At 48.5% G+C, this 17,874-nt stretch overlaps 1 protein-coding gene across 3 annotated transcripts in view; it reads right to left on the bottom strand.

Moving 5' to 3' along the window:
- Nucleotides 1–17,874, bottom strand: part of mim (missing-in-metastasis) — an 867,287-nt gene that overhangs the window by 694,039 nt on the left and 155,374 nt on the right. For all 3 annotated transcript variants that reach the window (XM_053781651.2, XM_053781657.2, XM_053781665.2), the window contains exon 3: nucleotides 11,281–11,354. In XM_053781651.2, the coding sequence (XP_053637626.1) occupies nucleotides 11,281–11,354 (74 nt within the window). The remainder of the gene's footprint in view (nucleotides 1–11,280; nucleotides 11,355–17,874) is intronic.

Genomic DNA, 17,874 nt, shown 5'->3' with positions numbered 1-17,874 from the left:
ACACAGTTGGAAGCTGAAGACACAGATGAATCACAGGGATGTTAGGAAGTATTTCTTCAGCCACAGAGTAGTCAGTAAGTGGAATAGTTTGGGAAGCGATGTAGTGGAGGCAGGATCCATACATAGCTTTAAGCAGAGGTATGATAAAGCTCACGGCTCAGGGAGAGTGACCTAGTAGCGATCAGTGAAGAGGCGGGGCCAGGAGCTCGGACTCGACCCCCGCAACCTCAACTAGGTGAGTACAACTAGGTGAGTACACCGCGCGGGAGCAACAGCTCGTTTTCGCTCGTGAATCTTAGTAGTTAGTGGCCAATCAAAGCCACTGCCAGGGTCATCGGAAGTTGACAGTGTCAGTGAACAACCCGAGAAGTGATACACGATCTGTCCCAACCAGAAAAGGGAGGTGAAGGATACATGAAAACAATTTGAATCAGTGTTAAGAGAGTGGAATGGCCATAGGCCTAGTGTTGGTGTAGGTGGTATTGCCACATCCCAATACCAAAATTCAAACAGAATAAGCGTGACCCAAGCCAGGGAGATAAAAGAAAAGGGTAGTTGAGTTAGTGACTCCAGTGTATAGTGCATGCAGTGATAGAGGAGTTAGTGAATACAGCGTTTAGTGCCCCAGTGGCCTGGTGGCTAAAGCTCCCACTTCACACACGGAGGGCCCGGGTTCGATTCCCGACGGGTGGAAACATTAAGACACGTTTCCTTACACCTGTTGTCCTGTTCATCTAGCAGCAAATAGGTACCTGGGTGTTAGTCGACTGGTGTGGGTCGCATCCTGGGGGACAAGATTAAGGACCCCAATGAAAAAAAGTTAGTCCTCGATGGCTCACTGACTTTCTTGGGTTATCCTGGGTGGCTAACCCTCCAGGGTTAAAAATCCGAACGAAATCTTATCTTAAGAGGTGCCGGAACGGGAAGTATCGTACAGCGCATGAGTCAAGCAGTGCAGGCTGCCAGACGTAACGAATAGCCTTTTTGTGGTTGCTGGGGTATTGGTCCTGTATATTACCGATAGCTGAGGGTCACAAACCCTGCTCTGGAGAGCTGAAGATAAGAGATAAGATTTCGTTCGGATTTTTAACCCCGGAGGGTTAGCCACCCAGGATAACCCAAGAAAGTCAGTGCGTCATCGAGGACTGTAACTTATTTCCATTGGGGTCCTTAATCTTGTCCCCCAGGATGCGACCCACACCAGTCGACTAACACCCAGGTACCTATTTGCTGCTAGGTGAACAGGACAACAGGTGTAAGGAAACGTGTCGAAATGTTTCCACCCGCCGGGAATCGAACCCGGGCCCTCCGTGTGTGAAGCGGGAGCTTTAGCCACCAGGCCACCGGGCCACCATACAGGCCACCGGGCCACCATCCAGGCCACCGGGCCACCATCATACCTAGGGCACTAATCACTGGCAGAGGCGTAGAACTGGGGAAGGTGAACAAAGGTGGGGACCAGAGGCACTGTGGTGCACGTGCAGGCAGCAAGGTTGGACAATTAACACTAACAATGTTTATTCATTAAGTATAACTCCAGGTATACACGTGTAGGTACACAGGCGTTTATTCAGCAAGTAAGTATAGCTCCAGGTATACACAAATAGGTGCACAGGTGTTAATAAGAATATAGCTCTGGTGGCCTGGTGGTTAACGCTCTCGCTTCACACGGTGAGGGCCTGGGTTCGATTCCTAGCCAGAGTAGAAACATTGGACGTGTTTCTTTCCACCTGTTGTCTATGTTCCCCATCAGTAAAATGGGTACCTGGGTGTTAGTCGACTGGTGTGGGTCGCATCCTGGGACACTGACCTAAGGAGGCCTGGTCACAGACCGGGCCGTGGGGGCGTTGACCCCCGGAACTCTCTCCAGGTAGGTATACACGAGTAGGTGCACAGGTGTTTACTCAGTAAGTATAGCTCCAGGTAACACATGTAGCTGCACAGGTGTTGACTCATTAAGTAAGTATAGATCCAGGTATGCACGAGTAGGTGCAAAGGCATAGGCAGGGTACTGCCCATACAGGCTGTCTCGGTACATAGTAGCATGCACGTGGAGTCTATGATAGGCCCATAAGCCTGGCAGCGAGATTATCCCTCCCTGGACTCGTGGCAGGATAGTAACGCACACGCACAACGGACCCGTCTCAAACCCACACATACCCACAGTTCACACTCTCCTTGCTTGTACCTCCCCTACCTCTCTCTTTCCATCCCTCCCTCTCTCTCTCTTTCCCTCCCTTAATCATCCTCCTCCTCCTATACCTCCTCCATCTTCCCCCCACCTCCCCTCCCTTCCTTCCTCCCTCCCCTACCATTCTCTTTCCCTGGCTCCCTCTCTCTTTCCCTCCCTCCCTTCCAAACGTATCCCAACACCTGAAACCCATTCTCTTTGCTGACGACACGACTTACGTCATCTCTCACCCTAATCTTGCCACCCTCAACACCATTGTTAACGAGGAGCTGATCAAAATATCGACTTGGATGACAGCCAATAAACTTACGCTTAACACTGACAAAACCTACTATATTATGTTTGGTAGCAGAGCAGGAGATGCTCAAATTAACATTAAGATCGACAACACTCTAATTACCAGACATAATAAGGGCATATTCCTAGGCCTATACCTTGACAACAACCTGAATTTCAGCATCCATATCCAACACATAACCAAAAAAGTATCCAAAACGGTTGGGATCCTCTCCAAGATACGATACTACGTGCCGCAAAATGCCCTTCTCACACTATACCACTCATTTATCCACACCTCATCTATGCTATTTGTGCTTGGGGATCAACTGCAGCAACACACCTAAAGCCAATAATAACCCAAGAAAAAGCCACAGTAAGAATAATCACTAAATCCCATACCTGGCAACACCCCCCCCCACTCTTCACAGATCTAAACTTACTCCCTGTTCAGTACATCCACACTTACTACTGTGCAATCTACATCTACAGGACCTTAAACTCCAATATTAACCTTGACCTAAAACGCTTTCTTGATAGTTGTGACAGAACCCACAGGCATAACACCAGACACAAACATCTCTACGACATTCCCCGTGTCCGACTAAACCTTTACAAAAATTCAATGTATGTCAAAGGCCCTAAAATCTGGAACACCCTACCTGAGAACTCTAGAACTGCAGACACATTCATCACCTTCAAAACTACCATTAGAAAACATCTTATCTCCCTGATACACCCCGTCAACTAACTGCACGAATACCACCTGGTGGTTCACACTTACACTCACTCACCCATTTGACCATAAACAGAAATATTAATCTCAATCTTAAAATAATGAATCCTGTAATGCTCCAATACTGAAACTATGTACTGTGCCAAAACAAAAGCATTCACATTGCTAAACTCACAAACTAGTATTTAGTCACTTAGCCATAATACCAACTTACCTCATAATTTGTAATATTTTAAAATTAAGAATTAAACTAAGTCTGCCCGAAATGCCTAGCCATGCTAGGTGTTCTAGTGGTACACTCTGTAATCATTATTTTACTACATGTAAACCACACAATAACCAAATTCTGTAAACTCAGCATTGTAATCATTATAGAGAATAAACTTTGAACTGAATTGAATTGAATTCCTCCTCCTGCTATACCTCCATCTTCCCCCCTACCTACCTCTCCCATTCCCCCCCCCTCTCTCTCTCTCCCTCTCTCTCTCTCTCTCTCTTTCCCTCCATTCCTCCCCCTGCTCCTCCTCCTCCTATACCTCCTCCATCGTCTCCCCCACCTCCCCTCCCTTCATCCCTACCTACCTCCCCTACTCCTCTCTTTCCCTCCCTCCCTTCCTCCTGCTCCTCCTCCTATACCTCCATCTTCTCCCCACCTCCCCCCTTTCCTACCAACCTCCTCTACCTATCTCTTTCCCTCCCTTCCTCCTCCTCCTATACCTCCTCCATCTTCCCCCCACCTACCCTCCATTCTCCCCCTCCCTCTCCCCTCGCCTAGGCCAGCAAGAACACTACCCAACCCACACGCCCCACACACACACACACTCCCCTCCCCCCTCTCTCCCTCCCCCCTCTCTCTCTCCCCCCTCTCTCTCTCTCCCCCCCTCTCTAACTCACACTCAACCACACTATCTCTATCCTCCTCCTCTTTCTCTAATCCTGTAGCTCACACTCACACACACTGTCCCTCTCTATCATCCTCCTCCATCTCCCCCCCTCACCTCCTCTTCCTTCTCCTCCTCCCTCTCCCCTCGCCTCCCAGGCCTGCAAGCACACTAAAGGCTGATCTTCCTCAACTCACATGCTCCACACACTGACTCTCCCTTCCCCCCTCTCTAACTCATACTCAACCACACCCCATCTCTCTTTATCCCACTTTCTCTCCCTCATCATCTTCCTTCTCATCCTCCCTACTCCTACTCCCCTCCCCCCATTGCTCTTCCCCCTGTCCCCCTTGGTCTTCCCCCCTCTCTCTCTTCCCTCTGCTGCTGTTCCCCCTCCAGCTCACTATCCTTTTCCCCTCCCTGTCTCCTCCTCCCTTCTCCCCACAACAAACACTCCCCTCCCCTCACAACAAACACCCACCTCCACAGCACCCCTGGCATAAGCTCTTCCTTCTGCGAAAAGAAAAAAAAATGGGACACCAAAAGCCTGGACGGAGAACCAGAGGAATGGTGGATGAAGAGAGTGGTGGACCTGGGAGAGAGGACTGGGAGGCAGAGCTCATGCGAAGAGAGGAGGAGTGGGGAAGGAAACGAAGAGATCAGCAAGAAAATGGAAGAGAAAATAGCTGAGGAGAGCAGAAAATGGGAATTACAAATCACAGCAGCTGAAGCTAAGATACAGAGCTTAGTAGAAGAACTAAAGAGACTGAAACAGCCTAAAGAATCAAAGGACAGTACAGTCATGACACCAAGAGCTACTATATCAGTCACCGATGAGGGGACAGTAGGGGACAAAGGAGATATACTGTATGCAATGACCCCATCAGACCAAAGGGGGGTCTGGGAAAAGGCAGGGAGAACAGCAAGAACTAATGAGGGGACTAAAGTCAATGAAGGAGCTAAACTATACACAGAGGCTCTAACAGACAACTGCCATGTCCAGGAACAAATAAGCAGAGGGACACCAGATAGGGAAGAGACAGTAAGAAGCAACGCATTAATGGCAGGAACTAATTTGAATCAGAGGATGCTCAGGGAAGCACAGTGGGAAGATGAAAGGGAGAGGGCCATTTTTGTCTATGGGCTCCAAGAAGTAGATGGGGAAACTTACAAGGCAAGGAAACAGGAGGAGAAAAAAATGATTGAAAGCATCATGAAAGCAATAGGAGAGGACGACATGACTCAGCTGACAAATTTTCAGAGAACTGGGTGGTTTGCGAGGGGAAAAAAACATCCAGTCAAAGTGATTTTCAAGGCAGAGTCAGCTCAAAACCGGATCCTGCAGGAGAAAGCATGCCTAAGGGACAATCAGGTGTTCCGGAGTGTGTACCTATACCGAGACAGAATACAAGAAAAAAGGATGGCACTGAAAGAGAGGGTGCAATGTCGCAAGGAGGAATGGGAGGCAAGGAAGGTGGAGAGCAGGAGAAATCAGGCCCATGTGGAAGAACAAACAACCCCCTCCAGTACCACCCACAGAAGGAACACAACCATGGCAATCCCAAAGCAACCAAACGACCTAACCCAAAACCCACTCACTGCACCCTCTGCCCCCATCCTCCTCAGCACAAACCCCACCCCCACAGAAACCCACAGTAAGCCACACATCCCCCTCTGCATAAACCCCACCCCCACAGTAACCCTCAGTAACTGGTGCATCCCCCTCAGCTCAACCCCACCCCCACAGAAACCCACAGTAAACCACACAATGTACCCTCTCCCCCATCTCCCTCACCACAAACCCCACCCTCACAGTAACCCACAGCAACTCTCACACTGTACCCTCTACCCCATCCCCCTCACCACCACACCCACCCCCACTGAAACCCCCATAGGCCCTCTGCCCCCACACCAGAGACCCCACCCCCACACCAACCCCCTATAGGCCCCTGCTCCCCCTAACCCACCTCTCCCCCCAGACCACAGTTACTGAAAAGAAATTGAAGGTTTGGTACACAAACACGGATGGAATAACGGATAAATGTGAGGAGTGGCACGAAAGAATCAAGGAGTTGTCCCCAGACATCATAGCGGTTACAGAAACGAAACTCACTGGGATAATAACAGATGCAATCTTCCCACCTGGATATCAGATCCTGAGGAAGGATAGAAGGAGCAGGGGGGAGGAGGGGTTGCACTACTAATAAAAAACCGGTGGGCTTATCAAGAAATGGAAGGTATGGACGAGATTGGAGAAAGGGATTACATAGTAGGTACAGTTCAGTCAGGGGAACACAAGGGAGTCATGGCAGTTATGTATAACCCACCACAGAACTGCAGGAGGCCAAGAGAGGAATATGATGAATGCAACAGATCAATGGTGGACACTGTAGCTGAGGTGGCAAGAAGGGCCCACTCAAGTAGAGCGAAGTTACTAGTCATGGGCGACTTCAATCACTGGGAGATTGATTGGGAAAACTTGGAGCCACACGGGGGTCCCGAAACAGAGAGCCAAGATGATGGATGTGGTGCTGGCAAATCTCATGCACCAACATGTTAGGGATACTACCAGAGAGAGAGAGGGGAGGATGAACCAGCACGACTGGACCTCGTGTTCACCCTGAGTGGTTCAGACATTGAGCACATCACATATGAAAGGCCCCTTGGAGCTAGTGACCACATAGTTATGAGCTTTGAATACATCATGGAGCTAAAAGTGGAGAGGGTAACAGGAGTAGAAAGGGAAAAGCTAAACTATAAATGGGGGGACTACACAGGAATGAGGACCTTCCTGCAGGAGGTTCAGTGGGAACAGGAGTTGGTAGGAAAATCAGTAAACGAAATGATGGACTTTGTAACAACAAAATGCAAGGAGGCAGAGGAAAGGTTTGTTCCCAAGGGTAACAGAAATAATGGGAAGGACAGAATGAGCCCTTGGTTTACCCGAAGGTGCAGGGAGGCAAAAACTAAGTGCTCTAGAGAATGGAAAAAGTACAGAAGGCAAAGGACTCGGGAGAATAGATTAGTCGATGAGCCAGAAACGAGTATGCACAGATAAGAAGGGAGGCACAGCGGCAGTATGAAAATGACATAGCATCGAAAGTCAAGTCTGACCCAAAACTACTCTACAGCCACATCAGGAGGAAGACAACAGTCAAGGACCAGGTAATCAGGCTGAGGAAAGAAGGTGGGGAGCTCACAAGAAATGACCAGGAGGTATGCGAGGAGCTCAACACGAGATTTCAGGAAGTATTTACAGTGGAGGCTGAAGGGACAACGGGAAGACAAAACAGTGGCATACAGCAACAAGGGATATACCAACAAGTGTTGGATGAATTACACACAACTGAGGAGAGGTGGAGAAACTCCTAAGTGACCTTGATACCTCCAAGGCGGTGGGACCAGACATCTCTCTGTGGGTCCTTAGAGGGAGCAGGGACACTGTGTGCCACTAACCAAACTCTTCAACACTTCCCTTGAAACTGGGCAATTACCTGAAGTATGGAAGAAGGCAAATGTAGTCCCCATCTTTAAGTAGGGAGACAGAAGTGAAGCACTAAATTATAGACCAGTGTCACTAACATGTATAGTATGCAAAGTCTTGGAAAAGATTATCAGGAGGAGACTGGTGGAGCACCTGGAGCGGAACAAGATTATAAACGACAGCCAGCACGGATTCATGAAAGGCAAATCTTGTGTCACAAACCTAATAGAGTTTTACGACAAGGTAACTGAAGTAAGAAATGAGAGGGAGGGGTGGATTGATTGCATTTTCTTGGACTGCAAGAAGGCCTTCGACACAGTTCCTCACAAGAGATCAGTACAGAAGCTAGAGGAACAGGCACGTATAACAGGAAGGGCACTGCAATGGATCAGAGAATACCTAAGAGGGAGGCAACAGCGAGTCATGGTCCATGATGAGGTATCACAGTGGGCGCCAGTGACGAGCGGGGTCCCACAGGAGTCAGTCCTGGGACCAGTGCTATTCTTGGTATATGTGAACGACATGACGGAAGGGATAGACTCAGAAGTATCCCTGTTTGCAGATGACGTGAAGTTAATGAGGAGAATTAAATCAGACACGGACCAGACAGGGCTACAAAGAGACCTGGACAGGCTGGATGTGTGGTCCAGAAACTGGCTCTTAGAATTTAACCCCGCCAAATGCAAAGTCATGAAGATTGGAGGAGGGCAAAGAAGACCGCAGACAGAGTATAGGCTAGGAGGCCAAAGGCTGCAAACCTCACTCAAGGAGAAAGACCTAGGAGTGAGTATAATACCAAGTACATCGCCAGAAGCACACATTAACCAGATAACTGCTGCGGCATATGGGCGCTTGGCAAACCTGAGAAAAGCGCTCCGGTACCTCAGTAAGAAATCGTTCAAGACTTTATACACTGTACGTCAGGCCCATACTGGAGTACGCAGCACCAGTTTGGAACCCACACCTGGTCAAACACGTCAAGAAATTAGAGAAAGTGCAAAGGTTTGCAATAAGGCTAGTTCCAGAGCTAAGGGGAATGTCCTATGAAGAAAGGTTAAGGGAAATCGGTCTGACAACATTGGAGGACAGGAGGGTCAGGGGAGACATAACGACATACAAAATACTGCGTGGAATAGACAAGGTGGACAGAGACAGGATGTTCCAGAGATGGGACACAAACAAGGGGTCACAATTGGAAGCTGAAGACTCAGATGAGTCAAAGGGATGTTAGGAAGTATTTCTTCAGACATAGAGTAGTTAGGAAGTGGAATAGTCTGGCAAGCGATGTAGTGGAGGCAGGAACTATACATAGTTTTAAGACGAGGTATGATAAAGCTCATGGAGCAGGGGGAGAGAGGACCTAGTAGCGGTCGGTGAAGAGGCAGGGCCAGGAGCTGAGCCTCGACCCCTGCAACCACAATTAGGCGAGTACAATTAGGCGAGTGTACACACAGCTTCTGGAGTTTAATCCACCAAGTGTAAAGTCATGCAGATTGGGGAAGGTCAAAGAAGACGGCAGACAGAATACAGTCTAGGTGACCAAAGACTACAAACCTCACTCAAGATAAAAGATCTTGGGGGCGAGTATAATACCGAGCACATACCCCGAGGCGCACATCAACCAAATAACCGCTGTAGCATATGGGAGCCACAGATGTTAGGAAGTATTTCTTTAGCCTTAAGAGTTGTCAGGAAGTGGAATAAACTGGAGAGTGAAGTAGTGGAGCCAAGTTTTATACACAGCTTTAAGAAGAGGGATGATAAAGCTCATGGAGCAGGGAGTGTGACTTAGTATCGACCAGTGAAGAGGCGGGGCCAGGAGCCATGAATCGACCCCTGCAACCACATATAGGCGAGTACACACACACACGCAACAATCTTTAATAAGTTAATCGACAAAGCGCAACTACCCGAGGTGAGAGAGACAGCAAATAAATGTAATCCCAATATTTAAAAAAAAGGATAGACAGGCAGGGTTGAACTACAGGGCCGGTGTTACCGACATGCATAGTATGCAAAGTTATGGATTAGTATCAGGAGAAGAATGGTGGAGAACCTTGAAAGTGTGTGTTCATACATGACAATCAGCATGGCTTCCCAGATGTTCCACGACAAGGTAACAGAAACAGAAGAAAGAGAGAGGTATGGAGATTACATACTTTTAGACTGGCTTTTGACACTATCACGCAACAGAGTGAGACAAAAGCTAGAAAAGCAGACAGGAATAACAGGGAAGGCACTACAGTGGAACAAGGAATACTTCACAAGAAGGAAACGATGAGTTATTACCCAAGAGGCGTTGTCGGAATGGGCGCTAGTGACGAGTAGGGTCTCAAGGATCGCTACTAGGACCGGTACTATTTCTTGTGTGTGATGAATGGTTCTACAAGATTGTTGGACTGAACACAGACTCCAGGTTGAGGGACTGATTACCTCATACTCCTCCTCTCCTTACGCCTTCCTCTTTGTATTGGACTGATGAAGCCACTGTGTGGCAAAACGTTTCCTGAATAAAGATTCCCATATGCTGCATAAGTGTCTCAATCTTCCACTATTTCTTATATACGTACTTGAATAACAATGGACGGGATAGAGGCAAAGGCATCCCTGTTCACAGATGCGAAACTAATGACAAGAATACACACAGGTGACAAGGAAATACTACAAATGGACCTGGATGGCTGCAGGTCTGGTCCGAGAAGTAGCTACTAGAATTTAACCCCAACAACTGCAATGTTATTAAGATTAGGGATGAGCAAAACAGACCAGAGATGGGGTACAAGTTCGGGGGGCAAAGGCTGCAAACCTCGCTCAAATAGAAGGACCTCGGCGTGAGAACTGTACCGAGCATATGGCCCGAGGCACACAAGCAAATAACTGCTGAGGAATGATACACAAATAACCCGCACATAAAAGAGAGAAGCTTACGACGACGTTTCGGTCCGACTTGGACCATTGACAAGGTCCAATGGTTATTTGTGTATCGTTCCAGTCACGGTATTGTGCCTTTTTGTTATTTAACTGATGAGGAAAATGCGCGTCTGGCAGACCTAAGATTAGTTTACAGGAAAGAGTTATTAACGACACTGTAGACAGCATATGTCAGACTTATATTGGAATATGCAGTAAAAGAATGGAACTCGTACCATGTCAGGCATTTCAAGATTAGTCTGGAAAGTATAGGGTATGTCCTAAACAGAGAGATTAAGGGAACTAAACCTGATCACATAAAAGGAAAAAATTACTAGAGGTGATATTATAACATACAAAATACCGAGAGGAATTGATAGGGTGGAGACGTTTGAGAGACGGAATCGGAACAAGAGTACAGCTGGAAGCTGAAAACACAAGAGTTCCAGGGATGTTGGGAAGTATTCCTTCAGTCTTAGCCAGGATGTGGAACGACCTTGACAATGGAGTGGCACGATAAGGCTCTCGAAGCCAGGAGAGAGAACCCAGTAGCATCTAGCGAAGATCAGGGGCCAAGAGACTCAACCCCTGTAGCCATAGCGCGCTCACGCGAGCACCCCCCCCCCAAACACCGACACATACATACATGTACTTAACATCCTCAACCATCGTACATGATGCCAAGGACATAAGCTTTTTTAAATGTATACAATCTGTAAATCTTTGAAATTAGCGGTCAAAATATATTACGTTTCCCTTACAGGGTAAAAAAAAAAATTGAAGAGTGTGGTATACAAATTACCTCGTGTGCTGGTGGCAGCGTCAGCAATCTTCTGAAAGGCATCCAGGAAGCTGGAGAGTGCTGCTAGCGTCGCCCTGAAATAACAACATTGCAATTAATATTACTAGAACACTATACAGACATGCACTAACTATACAACACTCCATAACATTACAGCACTAACGTCACTACATAATACACACAAACGTCACTACACAACCACGTTATATCACAGGGGAGAAAGACTGTCCCTTCTCAACCTCAATATTCACTTAACGAATGAAAAGTTACGTCAGCTCGAGCTCTACTTCACCTCATTACACACTACTGTAACTACAATCACTTCCACTTAACCTTTCACTCACAAAAATCAGTCTTTTACAGAGTAAAAAACTAAAGATGGGGGGGACAGTGGCTTTGCTGTTTCACTCACAGTTTATTAATACTTATTATAACAATACACTTAGTCAAAGAGAAAAGGATCTGATACGAAGATAACCGAGACAGGGAAATACAATTACCTGATGAAATGGAAAACTAACTTATGAGTATAGAATCGAGTTCATTGTCGACCACTCCTAGAACAGTCAGCTTCTGGCCACAGGTTTCAAGACTTGAGCTATCTTCTCGCCAGAGCCTCCGGCTCTGCACCCGGCCAAAGTTATTCACTCAGTAACAACTGCTTCAACTACACCTTCACTCAACGAACAACTGCTTCATCTACACCTTCACTCAGCGAACAACTGCTTCAACTACACCTTCACTCAGCGAACAACTGCTTCAACTACACCTTCACTCAGCGAACAACTGCTTCAACTACACCTTCACTCAGCGAACAACTGCTTCAACTACACCTTCCCCCAGCAACAACTGCTTCAACTACACCTTCACTCAGCAACAACTGCTTCAACTACACCTTCACTCAGCAACAACTGCTTCAACTACACCTTCACTCAGCGAACAACTGCTTCAACTACACCTTCACTCAGCGAACAACTGCTTCAACTACACCTTCACTCAGCGAACAACTGCTTCAACTACACCTTCCCCCAGCAACAACTGCTTCAACTAAACCTTCACTCAGCGAACAACTGCTTCAACTACACCTTCCCCCAGCAACAACTGCTTCAACTACACCTTCCCCCAGCAACAACTGCTTCAACTACACCTTCACTCAGCGAACAACTGCTTCAACTACACCTTCACTCAGCAACAACTGCTTCAACTACACCTTCACTCAGCAACAACTGCTTCAACTACACCGTCACTCAGCGAACAACTGCTTCAACTACACCGTCACTCAGCGAACAACTGCTTCAACTACACCTTTCACTCAGCGAACAACTGCTTCAACTACACCTTCACTCAGCGAACAACTGCTTCAACTACACCTTCACTCAGCAACAACTGCTTCAACTACACCTTCACTCAGCAACAACTGCTTCAACTACACCTTCACTCAGCGAACAACTGCTTCAACTACACCTTCACTCAGCGAACAACTGCTTCAACTACACCTTCACTCAGCGAACAACTGCTTCAACTACACCGTCACTCAGCGAACAACTGCTTCAACTACACCGTCACTCAGCGAACAACTGCTTCAACTACACCTTCACTCAGCGAACAACTGCTTCAACTACACCGTCACTCAGCGAACAACTGCTTCAACTACACCTTCACTCAGCGAACACCTGCTTCAACTACACCTTCACTCAGCAACAACTGCTTCAACTACACCTTCACTCAGCAACAACTGCTTCAACTACACCGTCACTCAGCGAACAACTGCTTCAACTACACCGTCACTCAGCAACAACTGCTTCAACTACACCTTCACTCAGCAACAACTGCTTCAACTACACCGTCACTCAGCAACAACTGCTTCAACTACACCTTCACTCAGCGAACAACTGCTTCAACTACACCTTCACTCAGCAACAACTGCTTCAACTACACCTTCACTCAGCGAACAACTGCTTCAACTACACCTTCACTCAGCAACAACTGCTTCAACTACACCTTCACTCAGCAACAACTGCTTCAACTACACCTTCACTCAGCAACAACTGCTTCAACTACACCGTCACTCAGCGAACAACTGCTTCAACTACACCTTCACTCAGCAACAACTGCTTCAACTACACCTTCACTCAGCAACAACTGCTTCAACTACACCTTCACTCAGCAACAACTGCTTCAACTACACCGTCACTCAGCGAACAACTGCTTCAACTACACCGTCACTCAGCGAACAACTGCTTCAACTACACCGTCACTCAGCGAACAACTGCTTCAACTACACCGTCACTCAGCGAACAACTGCTTCAACTACACCGTCACTCAGCGAACAACTGCTTCAACTACACCTTCACTCAGCGAACAACTGCTTCAACTACACCTTCACTCAGCAACAACTGCTTCAACTACACATTCCCCCAGCAACAACTGCTTCAACTACACCTTCCCCCAGCAACAACTGCTTCAACTACACCTTCCCCCAGCAACAACTGCTTCAACTACACATTCCCCCAGCAACAACTGCTTCAACTACACCGTCACTCAGCGAACAACTGCTTCAACTACACCTTCACTCAGCGAACAACTGCTTCAACTACACCTTCACTCAGCAACAACTGCTTCAACTACACCTTCACTCAGCAACAACTGCTTCAACTACACATTCCCCCAGCAACAACTGCTTCAACTACACCTTCCCCCAGCAACAACTGCTTCAACTACACATTCCCCCAGCAACAACTGCTTCAACTACACCTTCGCTCAGCAACAACTGCTTCACCTTCGCTCAGCAACAACTGCTTCACCTTCGCTCAGCAACAACTGCTTCACCTTCGCTCAGCAACAACTGCTTCACCTTCGCTCAGCAACAACTGCTTCACCTTCGCTCAGCAACAACTGCTTCACCTTCGCTCAGCAACAACTGCTTCACCTTCGCTCAGCAACAACTGCTTCACCTTCGCTCAGCAACAACTGCTTCACCTTCGCTCAGCAACAACTGCTTCACCTTCGCTCAGCAACAACTGCTTCACCTTCGCTCAGCAACAACTGCTTCACCTTCGCTCAGCAACAACTGCTTCACCTTCGCTCAGCAACAACTGCTTCACCTTCGCTCAGCAACAACTGCTTCACCTTCGCTCAGCAACAACTGCTTCACCTTTGCTCAGCAACAACTGCTTCAACTACACCTTCACTCAGCAACGACTGCTTCAACTACACCTTCACTCAGCAACAACTGCTTCAACTACACCTTCACTCAGCGAACAACTGCTTCAACTACACCTTCACTCAGCAACAACTGCTTCAACTACACCTTCACTCAGCGAACAACTGCTTCAACTACACCTTCACTCAGCAACAACTGCTTCAACTACACCTTCACTCAGCAACAACTGCTTCAACTACACCTTCACTCAGCAACAACTGCTTCAACTACACCTTCACTCAGCAACAACTGCTTCAACTACACCTTCACTCAGCAACAACTGCTTCAACTACACCTTCACTCAGCAACAACTGCTTCAACTACACCTTCACTCAGCAACAACTGCTTCAACTACACCTTCACTCAGCAACAACTGCTTCAACTACACCTTCACTCAGCAACAACTGCTTCAACTACACCTTCACTCAGCAACAACTGCTTCAACTACACCTTCACTCAGCAACAACTGCTTCAACTACACCTTCACTCAGCAACAACTGCTTCAACTACACCTTCACTCAGCAACAACTGCTTCAACTACACCTTCACTCAGCAACAACTGCTTCAACTACACCTTCCCCCAGCAACAACTGCTTCAACTACACCTTCCCCCAGCAACAACTGCTTCAACTACACCTTCCCCCAGCAACAACTGCTTCAACTACACCTTCCCCCAGCAACAACTGCTTCAACTACACCTTCCCCCAGCAACAACTTTCTCTAGCTATATGACTTACTAGTTTTGAGCTTGTCCGAGAAGACTTTATAACCAACTAGGGAAGTACATGCTGGAACCCCACTAGGCTCCACAAAACTACTGGAGCACCACTAGGATCCACAACACTACTGGAGCACCACTAGAATCCACACTACTGGAGGACCACTAGAATCCACAACACTACTGGAGCCCCACAAGGCTCCACAACACTACTGGAGCCCCACAAGGCTCCACAACACTACTAGAGCCCCACAAGGCTCCACAACACTACTGGAGCCCCACCAGCCTCCACAACACTACTGGAGCCCCACCAGCCTCCACAACACTACTGGAGCCCCACCAGCCTCCACAACACTACTGGACACGACTAGGCTCCACTACACTACTGGAACCCCACTAGGCTCCACAACACTACTGGAACCCCACTAGGCTCCACAACACTACTGGAGCCCCTCTAGGCTCCACAACACTACTGGAGCCCCTCTAGGATCCACAACACTACTGGAGCCCCTCTAGGATCCACAACACTACTGGAGCCCCTCTAGGATCCACAACACTACTGGAGCCCCTCTAGGATCCACAACACTACTGGAGCCCCTCTAGGATCCACAACACTACTGGAGCCCCTCTAGGATCCACAACACTACTGGAGCCCCTCTAGGATCCACAACACTACTGGAGCCCCTCTAGGATCCACAACACTACTGGAGCCCCTCTAGGATCCACAACACTACTGGAGCCCCACTAGGATCCACAACACTACTGGAGCCCCACTAGGATCCACAACACTACTGGAGCCCCACTAGGATCCACAACACTACTGGAGCCCCACTAGGATCCACAACACTACTGGAGCCCCACTAGGATCCACAACACTACTGGAGCCCCACTAGGATCCACAACACTACTGGAGCCCCACTAGGATCCACAACACTACTGGAGCCCCACTAGGATCCACAACACTGGAGCCCCACTAGGATCCACAACACTACTGGAGCCCCACTAGGATCCACAACACTACTGGAGCCCCACTAGGATCCACAACACTACTGGAGCCCCACTAGGATCCACAACACTACTGGAGCCCCACTAGGCTCCACTACACTACTGGAACCCCACTAGGCTCCACTACACTACTGGAACCCCACTAGGCTCCACTACACTACTGGAACCCCACTAGGCTCCACAACACTACTGGAACCCCACTAGGCTCCACAACACTACTGGAACCCCACTAGGCTCCACAACACTACTGGAACCCCACTAGGCTCCACAACACTACTGGAACCCCACTAGGCTCCACAACACTACTGGAACCCCACTAGGCTCCACAACACTACTGGAGCCCCACTAGGATCCACAACACTACTGGAGCCCCACTAGGATCCACAACACTACTGGAGCCCCCTAGGATTCACAACACTAATGGAGCACCGCTAGGATCCCCAACAGGGTTCACAACACTACTGGAGCCAAAATAGGCTCCACAACACTACTGGAGCTCCACTAGGCTCCACAACACTGCTGGAGCACCTCCACCCTTCCTCTTCCTGCTGCTACCACCACCACAGCCTTTCCAATATCACAAGGTAGTGATCCGTTGAGGAGTACCTGGCTCTCTTAGCCGCCTGGCGGATGTTTAACCAGTTAATTAACGATCCATTAACAGATAACGAGGCCAGGAGGAACCTGCACAGTTTTTTGACAGTTTAAAACAAGGCTCTTGAAGCACGCTGCTGCTCGAGGCTCCAGTCCCGTCAATTTTCAGCAATCTCAACCAATGACCGAAAAATTGAACCGTCCCGTCTTCAAAAGTCAGTTATTGATCAACCGGGCTGTTGGACGACGGCGAGTAGTCTGCAGTAACAGCCTGGTTGATTAGGCTTTGATCCACCAGGAGGCCTGGTCTGGGACCGGGCAGCGGGGGTGCACTGATATGCTTCAGGAATCCTGCCGTCCAAGAATATACAGAGAAGCCAAGAAGTAATATTTATCTAGGTAGTGGTGATCAAGGAGGAGGGGAAGTGTGTGGGGAGGGGAGGAAAGGTGTGGGGGGTGGGGTGTGTAACTGTTCCGCCTCTTGACTCTAAGTTCGGTTGTATCCTGAGGTGTTTACCTGGAGAGAGTTCCGGGGGTCAACGCCCCCGCGGCCCGGTCTGTGACCAGGCCTCCTGGTGGATCAGAGCCTGATCAACCAGGCTGTTGCTGCTGGCTGCACGCAAACCAACGTACGAGCCACAGCCGGGCTGGTCAGGAACCGACTTTAGGTGCTTGTCCAGTGCCAGCTTGAAGACTGCCAGGGGTCTGTTGGTAATCCCCCTTATGTATGCTGGGAGGCAGTTGAACAGTCTCGGGCCCCTGACACTTATTGCATGGTTTCTTAACGTGCTAGTGACACCCCTGCTTTTCATTGGGGGATGTTGCATCGTCTGCCAAGTCTTTTGCTTTCGTAGCGAGTGATTTTCGTGTGCAAGTTCGGTACTAGTCCCTCTAGGATTTTCCAGGTGTATATAATCATGTATCTCTCCCGCCTGCGTTCCAGGGAATACAGGTTCAGGAACCTCAAGCGCTCCCAGTAATTGAGGTGTTTTATCTCCGTTATGCGCGCCGTGAAGGTTCTCTGCACATTTTCTAGGTCAGCAATTTCACCTGCCTTGAAAGGTGCTGTTAGTGT

The sequence above is a fragment of the Cherax quadricarinatus genome, chromosome 6 (assembly GCF_038502225.1).
Source record: "Cherax quadricarinatus isolate ZL_2023a chromosome 6, ASM3850222v1, whole genome shotgun sequence".
NCBI classification, from domain to species: Eukaryota; Metazoa; Arthropoda; class Malacostraca; order Decapoda; family Parastacidae; genus Cherax; species Cherax quadricarinatus.
This window is presented reverse-complemented; position numbering and strand designations above follow the sequence as displayed.